Genomic DNA, 9,160 nt, shown 5'->3' on the forward strand with positions numbered 1-9,160 from the left:
ATTCGTTCTTATTGCGAAATAGGAGCACTATTTATCAATCTGTAATAAAAGACGTTAGGAAATTCTGTCTTTTTTAAAGGCAAAAATGTTTGATGCGAAATACCCAAAAAGAAGTTTGTAAAAAATGAATCCGCCTCAACAATATAGAACTTATCTACAACCTTAATATCGTATGAGTTTTTGCTAAAATCTGAACATTTAGTTCAGTTCATTGTGGGCAACGGACGAAATTGGTCGATTTGGTGCCATTTAGGCAAATGCTGTCGATCATCTTGCCTGTTAACTGCTGAGTGTTATCCACATTTATTTTCAACTGCTTGTGGATTTTCATTGTGTGTCCAAGTGTAGGGTGTTCTTTTTGAAGACTAATGGAATGACAATGGAGGATGGGGCGCCAATGCAGGAAGCAGGTAAGAAGATTATTAGTCAATAAACACTTTTTGGACCAGGTTACCCAACCATCGTAAATTAAAAAAAAAACATAAAATGAAATTGACAGGAAAATCGGCATTAAAGTCTTCATAAATGTCAACTTTTTTACCTAATAATAATTTCTCAAATCTTTTTTTAAGGTTGCACATTCTCTGAGATCTAACTCGTTTTACTCCCTTGCTGTTGCCACTATCCATTTTGAGGCTGGAATACTTTCTATAGCCAATTCTAAGGGCTTTTTGGGGGTTTTTTTCGCAACTTTTTAAATATCTTCACATTTAACGAAGTTGCGAGCACAAGAGTGGAGGTACGCGCAAATGGAGCAGTAAAACGGTTACCAACATTCAGGGTTCAGTACCAACAGTTGCGGAGTTATGGCCAAATAAATGTGCAAACAATGTGGGGGGTTTAACTAAATCTCTAAATCTAAATTGCATTTTCTCCGAAACTATAGATATACGAAAACCATGTCAATGAAAAATTGCATTTCGCTCTTCTTCGAGAAATCGTCTTTTCGGCCTWCAAATCTCCATAACTTCCAAGTTTTCCAACCGATAGCAATTATCCGAGATGCAGTTTTTATAGAAAATCGTACGTTTTTCAAAAAAAAATTCCAAATCGGCCCGGTATTATCAGAGTTATGTAGAAAATTTCTAATTACAAAAAGCTGTTTTAGGCTTTGCAATTTTTTTGTGCGGCAGTTGTTATTCTTCTCTCTAGAGCAGGGTTTTCGTTTGTTAACGGAACACTTTCCAAATCCACAAATTTGAGCGGAACATTTCTTTATTTTAACACCTAAAAAAAAGATGGCCACCGGCCGATGTGCAAGTATCTAAAGGAAACGAGACCCAACGACGGCAATCTGAAAATTAGCATTTGAAAATTAGCATTATCTAAACTTTTAAAACATTATTTTTAGTATTTAGTATTTTTAGTTTCGGACAGATTTAAAAATATTATTAATTTTTATATATATTCAAATAGGTAGTTGAAGACCTCAGCTAATCTCAGACCCTTTCACCTACACAACGGTGTGAATAATCGATTGATTACCACACATAAATAAATTGTGTAAAGCCGCTCCAAAGGCGCAAGTTATATTTGGGACCATTCCTAGCTCCAATCAAGAATCAAAGAGACCAGAGTAATTTTGAGAAGAGGAAGAAAATATTTATTATAACCTAGAATTTTAATATAAAAGTATTTAGTTATTAAAATGAGTTTTAACGGCTACAAAGAAACAGTACGCGATGGGGACACTGTGGTTTTATACCTGACTATATCACAAATATATAGCATTAAAGCACAAAGTAAAGCCATTAATAAAAAAAATCTAGAAGTGGAAAATGTGTTCCAAACCCCATACGGGGCTCTTAAATGCGGCGAATTAATAGGAAAGACGTTCGGATCGAAAATATCTTTAAGTAAGGGATGGGGATATATTTTGCAACCGACTCCAGAGTTGTGGACCATTACTCTTCCACATCGAACACAAATAATTTATACACCAGACATCAGTATGATAATAATGCAGTTGGAGCTACGCCCTGGCAGCGTTTTGATTGAAAGTGGAACGGGCAGTGGTTCATTGTCGCATGCGTTTATCAGGGCGGTGAAACCTCATGGACATTTGTATACTTTCGACTTTCATGAAGTCCGAAGTAAAACTGCCAGGGAAGAATTTGATGACCATGGATTAGGTAGGTATACGGCAGTTTAGGTTTTTTAATACGTAGGTATTTAAAAAAATAACTTATGTAGGTACATACTGGTAGAACTGTACATGACCTTATTGAAAAATGTACAAACTATAGCTTTTAAAAGTAGATCTTTCCCATAAGGTTAATAGCATATATACAATTAAACCAAGACAGCTGTAGATAAGTAGGGCAGTCTTACCTCAGGAACCATGATTTCACTTTATAACATCAACTTTGAGTCAGAGTTGTAATTCTTAGGGCATTGGTCTTGAGGAGAGCTCAAAAGAGGGTCTAAACTTTGATCCTACCAATCTTTCGGAATTTATTTTGATTCCTTCATCAGGGCTAAAGGAAAAAACAATAACGTACAGTTGAATCTAGACCTTAAAGGTGATTCATGATAGGAAAAGCTATGATTGTTCTATACAGTACCGATATGTAAAAAAACTACTCAAAGCATTAACACTGATATTGATACAGAGATTAAATTTTAGTTGTTTTTAAAATAATATTACTTAAGGACTGCGAGCCTCTTTAAATTTAAAGAAAATCGAGTTCTCGCGCAATATATCCTATGGGACTTTCGATTCTCCTATCAATTGCACTTTGACTGACGATGGAGATGTGCAATTGGATTTCTTGTCTTATGTTGCGTGAGAACTGGATGTTTCCTTTAAATATAAACGAGTTCACACCCTGATTAAAAAATAAAAATTAATTCTGAAAGCTTGGTAGTGTCAAAGTTTAGACTCTCATTTAAGTCCTCCTCAAGACCGATACTCTAACAACAAATCTCCCTTCTTCAGTCGGTCAAGACTGTTGTTCTTTCAACTATCAGTAAGTTGATTATTGGACATGAAAAAAATACATTTGTTTTCTCCTCTTTGCTTAACTTACTGTAAAGTAGTTTAGGACTTTATATTCTTAATTTCTTCCGTTAACACAAAAAACAGGTAGTTTTTATTTGATCATTCTCTCCAACTTTGTGAAACTGTTGATCAATGAGGCATTTGCACGCCATTCGCGTAGTTTCCAAAACTCACGAGTTAAGACAATTTTCTAAAGGTCCAGGTGCATCCGGCATGCATTTGTTGCACAGCAAATGTTTATTTGAAAGATTACGTAAGCATAGTAGACGCTTCCTGAATCATCAGGTAAATTTTTCAAAACGTTCGCGAAAATCAACTATGGATTGGACAAAAATTAGAGATTTTTTTCTAATCTTTAAAATCGCACATTACTTTTTGCGATATTTGACGTGCCAAAAAAGATATGCTAAAAATTAGATTTGGATTTCAGGTAAAGTGTCATCTACATAGTGATAAAGTGGAGAAACATTTTTTTTTATCAGAAAGTTATTTTAAAGTAGAAAGTTAAGCTGAAACTCTGTACCGATTTTCAATTTGATCCGCGAAGAAATATGCAATAAGTCAAAAATGAAGTGTGATGAACTGTAACTCGGAAAATATTCAGATTTTGAATTTTTGTAACCGGTCACCCTGTATAAATTATATTAAAGTAATTTTCTGTTCTTTAATCAGAGTTTGTTAAATGTTGGTAAATGTTATTTCAGGGCAATATGTAACTGTTGATCATCGAGATGTTTGCGCTACTGGATTTGGGGACAATCTAATCGGGAAAGCTGACGCGGTTTTTCTGGACCTGCCCCATCCATGGCTAGCTGTACCTCACGCTACACATTCTTTGAAACAAACAGGCGGTAATTCTGATACATTACTAACTCATTATTTTAGCATGCTAATAACGTTTTCGTTATAGGAAGGATTTGCTCATTCTCGCCATGCATTGAGCAAGTGCAGAAAACTTGCAGCGAGTTATCCAAATTGGGTTTTCAGGAAATCGAAACCATGGAAGTTCTGCAGACGCAGTACAATGTACAGACTAGGCAAATTCCTGTATTAGACTTAGACTTTTTGAAGACTGCAAAATCGGATGCTACTGAAAAAAAGGAGAAAGAGGTACATAAAACATTGACCGCCATTCCACCAGCACAACAACCAGGTCATACGGGCTATTTAACTTTTGCTACATTGTATCCGAGTTGGACTCGAAAATGTCTTGATAATCAGCATATTATATACGAAAATACGCTCGAATGAACCTCGATGGAAATTAAATAGATTTCTGTTGAGTTAATAATCGTTTTTGTGCTTCCCCCAAGTAGTAATTGCGATTTCGTGGATTTGAGTAACAAGGCACTGGCTTACTAAAACATCAACTAATGTATGTATGACATTCGGATCTTTTATACAAAGAACTCGAAAAAATTGTGATATGGATTCAATCATTGCCTTGTTAAAATGTTGATAGGAAGAAACCGAAAACGAAATGCTCGTAATTTTTAAATGATGTTTTATTCTTTTAATTTCATGCTCTTTAATTCATGTTAATTGATCGTTCGGGCATATACAGAGGTGAACAGGTATGAATGCTGTGTAGAACGCTTTTTTAATGCAAGGGGAATTGATCTCAATATGGCTTTTCTGGCAAAAACGAGCGATCATTGAGATTGTTTAAAGAAGGTCTTGTTGAAAAGAAAATACCTAAGTAGATACGAAAAGAGCTAGAGAATTGAAAAGAAATGTCGCATGCTGAAGTAAAATGTAGTGAGGCTACTTGAAACTTATATAAAATTCGTTTCGTTTATTATTTGCTGAACTTTTGACAAATTACAACACAGGCGATGATGATTTTTAATTCAAAGCAATATTGGCACGTTGGTGAAACCATTTATTCAAAAATAAATAATAAATTGTAAAAATGTTTTTGTCAAATTTTAAACTGGATGAATTTCGTCAGGTGCACTAAGTGGTTTGGCTTTCATCAACTCTTTTTGTTCAGTCAAAGCTCTGGATTCGTGGACAAAAACCACAAAGTTGATATTCTGGAAACGGCATTTGAAACGTTATCGATTTGAAGCGCCGAAATAGCTGTACTCATTTGAACTTACTTGCTGCTTAGCGGCTCTAACAAAACCGTCATTACTAGTGACTGTGATTGCTTGTATTCTATCGCCAAACATAAAAATGGTCAATGATCTTTGCCTAATTTTTCCTCCAATTGGCAAATTTTTTCCAGAAATTAGTTGGACTTGATTGAATATTTCATTACTCTCACTGCCTTCCTCAGTATCTCTAAACGACGCGTCGTCTGGCAAAACTGTTACATTTTTCATGAATTTATCCGCTCTTATTTTTTCGGTGGGTCCTCCAACAGTATTAACGATATTCTCAAAGCTTTCTTTCGCAGTCTGGCAGCAGTATAGTCTTTTGTCTGAAATAGTCCCGGACTATAGTAAATTTTAATTACACTCGTACATTGTACCTTTCAAAAATTCATCCAAAATTGGCTTGACTGGCCTCAGCCTTTCCCATTCCGCTTGTTGTTTGAGAACAGGTACATCAAAATCATACAAATACGCGCTTCCATTGGTAACTGAACAACAGTAGGCCAACATAGCAGAAACATCCAAGTTTACCTTTTTAATATTTGCAATATTTTGGGTCGATAGATCTTGTGGCTGATTATAAACGATATTAGAACTCTCAAAGTCTAAGTTTTCCTGTTCACTCGAATCCGAGTCGCCTTCAATATCATGAGCTTCAATCTTGTTACCTCTTACAATTATTCCTCTTCTCTCTAACTTTGATGCTAAATTACTTCCAATCCCGTTGGTGAATACGAAAATTATCTGGTAAAATTACAATGTATTACAATTATCTTTACATAGAAGCAAAATACGTCGTACCTTGGGTGTTTGAAACAAGCATGGATGTAATTTAGCGCATTCAACATATTCTTCGCCCTGATCTACAATACTGCGAACACCATAACTCGCATTTCCCATATAAATTTGACTTAGTGATTTGGGATTTCGAGCTATTACTTTAATCCATGTCAATCCATTATCACAGATAATATCTACAGTAATTTTCCTATCTTCTAAGTTGAATATTTTATTAACGCTTTGACAATTATCTACTGTTTTCAGAGTATCGACTAATGCAGAAAAATGTGTCAAGTTGGAACACTGTAAATGCTCCTTTTTTAAGTTGGCATTTTTGTAGACCTAAAAATATAGTTTTTAGTGGTCGGAAAGTCAAATGAGGTGTCGGCAATGTATGGAAAAATATGTCTTGTATTTCTCGCCTAAGAAGAGAATACATGTGAACCCGCACTGAAAATATATTTGACTTAAAATTGTTTTCGTTTTATCAGTTCATCAATCAGAAAAAATGACTACGATAAGATCCATCTAAGATTTATTTCATTGGCTTGTAGCGTTCGATAGTTATGGCCCAAAAGTCATGATTATTTAATTTTGTATACATCCTGTGACTTAAAAAGGAACGTTCTAACACGGAAACTTTAGGACATGAAAAAAGTTCTATCTTTTACTTTTATAATATGTACTTATTTTGAAATGCAACAAAGCTAAATGAATATTTAAATAAATATGTACCAGGATTTTTACCTCAAATGCAGGGTGATTCAGAACTATGGCATCAAACTCATAGCGATTGTTCAGTGCGACAATAGAGGACATTGCCGTGTAAGAACCCATGTCTGGAAATGTGCGTGAATGCTAAGGCGCTATGGCCCCTTAGGAATATTATGTATACAAATGGTTTCTGCGCCGAATTTATAAAATTAAAGCATTTTAACCCTTAGATCTTCAAAACTTCGCGCTCCGTGAAATTTTGGTGCAGAAAATCTCCAAATCTCTTAGAGGCAAAACCCGGATCAATTTTCCCGACGGTCTCTGTCTCGTTGGCAACGAACAAGAGAGAACTGATATACTTACAGGAAAGACAAGCATCCAAAGGGAGATTCAACTGAAATTTTCACAGTTGCTTTGAACCATTTCAAATACCGCAGTATCTGCTTCCACAGGAGTTTCGTAAACCCAAACACTTTTCGGGTCCTAACAAATAGCAATGTAAAGGTGTTAGATCGAATACATTGGGGGGCACGGAACTGAAACACCTCTACAGATGCAAAGTTGTGCAAATTGACTGTGCAAATAGTGACGGACTTGAACAGGGAATTGTGTGCACCATTATGTTGCATACAAGAAGTTCTGGCAGAAAGTCTTCTTGAAAACGCCCTATTAAACGATTAGGCGGTAGATATGGCTCAACACTACCAGCCGAGCAGTTAACACATAAACAATGCTGATGACTTGACTGATGAACAAGTGTGTCGATTTTCTTCGGCCCAAACACTGCTATTCCTATTTTGAATATACCATCTAGCGTCAAACTTGCTAGATCCGTCAATAAATCAAAAAATCAGGTGGCTCAACAATCTCACGAAGTAGCCACTGGGACAATTGAACTGTTTATAAATGGTATGGATAAAATGGCTCACGTATCATGTAGCACACGCGAGACGGAATCTTGAGGCGCGTCCAGGGTTGGCGTAATTTTACGAGTGATAATCGAAAGTTCATTTGCAACTCGGTTAAGAACCTCTTCCTCAAAATGAAACGTTCTAATTGTTTTTTTCTGCACCAAGGTCTTATCATATGTTTTAAAGGAGTAAATGTAGCAAACTTATAGCCAAGATTGTTTGATTTGATTTTATTACAAATTAATACTTGCACATAACGTTCTTATACTCAAATGCCTTCTATTGTTGCTCTGAACAATCTCTAGAAATGCTGAATCACCATTCAGATACTTTGTGCAAAAAACAGAAACGTAGCGATTCTACCTCTATTGAGGGTCGATGACTTGGCAAAGGACTTTCAATTAAAAAAACATTATGATAATCCGTTTAACAAAGCAAATAAGACCGATAGCTAAAGATGCAAACATGAATACTAATGTAACTGCAAATAGTAAAAATTGCTAACGATTTAATAATGAAACAAATATTGTATTGCTTACTTGGCTATTACTTATGTACTTAATCAGACCGAAATTGGCTATGAAATGGAAGATTAGTTTAGACGTCTAGCCCTGTTTTTTATCCTAAGATCTTTGCCTTATGTTATCATAAATGATGGCAATCGGAACTTTTGAGGCAAATATAATTGAGATAATTATGGTAATACGAATTTAGAAGGATTGAAGCAAATTTAGTATATGTAGTATTTAGTGTTTGAACGCTTATTTCAATATAAACTTACTTTTTTCAAGAATTTCAATTCTTGGTTAATTTTTCTGCTTAATTTCTGAAGTCCATCAACATTGGGGTGCTCATCGATGTACACCTTCAGGCTTTCGCCAAACTGAATCTTCTGTTCGGCTAATAAATAAATGTCTTCATTATTTTCCTCAGTATCACATTGGATATCCATTTTCTTGATTATTTCAAAAAATTGAATAAAACATTTCACGTAACATAACCTATTTTCCGTCATAGATGGATGTCAAGATGTCAATTATGAAATAATCCGTGATTAAAAATTATAGAAGTTTTGTGCCAAAGATAAAGAAGAAGAAGAAGAAGAAAAATTATAGAAATTCGTAATGGTAGTTGAAAGAATGAAGTGTAGAACAGAGACAAGTACTTGTCTCTGGTGTAGAAAGTTGGCCATATGCCGAGCGAAATACATTGTTTCCTCAGGATGTGAAATGTCCCCTTTCTTGATCTCAACGCAACCCCGTCCTTGATTCTAAATTCTATAATGGCCCGAGACGTGCCAAAAATGGCACCCCGTTTCCGGAATTTCACATTGAGAAGGTCACAAGCCCAACTACTCTGTACAAATGTTCAAATATTGTTTGAACAGCAATTTATTCCCAAATACTTATTAAGCAATTCAATTATAAACGTCAACTAATTGCAAGCTTACGCAATGCAAACGCTCTGGGCGTTAAAGATGATAACAAACCCACTGTTAACTGATCATTAACTGATTCAACGTTAAAACAGAAAAGTTTCAATAATATTCCATTCAATATGGTTACCAGGCAACCTGTACAATTTAGGCCCGTATTTACAAACGATACTCAAGCCGATACTCAGCTCATGCTTGGCCAAGTACGAGATCGTTCTCA

The 9,160-nt window shown here is 35.3% G+C and overlaps 2 protein-coding genes across 2 annotated transcripts; one reads left to right on the plus strand and one right to left on the minus strand.

Moving 5' to 3' along the window:
- Positions 1 to 135: 135 nt before the first annotated feature.
- On the plus strand, positions 136 to 4,227 carry LOC109535583 (tRNA (adenine(58)-N(1))-methyltransferase catalytic subunit TRMT61A; the record flags this gene model as incomplete). The annotated part of the gene is given in 4 exon segments (XM_019901504.2): positions 136 to 410; positions 1,417 to 2,132; positions 3,706 to 3,852; positions 3,912 to 4,227. Coding segments are annotated over 3 exon segments (947 nt in total), but the record flags the coding sequence as incomplete, so codon positions are not given.
- Positions 4,228 to 4,870: 643 nt separating this feature from the next.
- On the minus strand, positions 4,871 to 8,564 carry LOC109543599 (UPF0415 protein C7orf25 homolog). Its single transcript, XM_048669697.1, has 5 exons — positions 8,287 to 8,564; positions 5,902 to 6,222; positions 5,478 to 5,844; positions 5,104 to 5,426; positions 4,871 to 5,037 (listed from the first exon to the last, which is right to left on the minus strand). Exons 1-5 carry the CDS (start codon positions 8,518 to 8,520, stop codon positions 4,930 to 4,932), a joined length of 1,353 nt encoding a protein of 450 aa, XP_048525654.1. The 5' UTR covers positions 8,521 to 8,564; the 3' UTR covers positions 4,871 to 4,929.
- Positions 8,565 to 9,160: the final 596 nt, after the last annotated feature.

This window comes from Dendroctonus ponderosae, unplaced genomic scaffold (assembly GCF_020466585.1).
Source record: "Dendroctonus ponderosae isolate FM_Combo_2020 unplaced genomic scaffold, Dpon_F_20191213v2 Dpon_F_20191213_1, whole genome shotgun sequence".
NCBI classification, from domain to species: domain Eukaryota; kingdom Metazoa; phylum Arthropoda; class Insecta; order Coleoptera; family Curculionidae; genus Dendroctonus; species Dendroctonus ponderosae.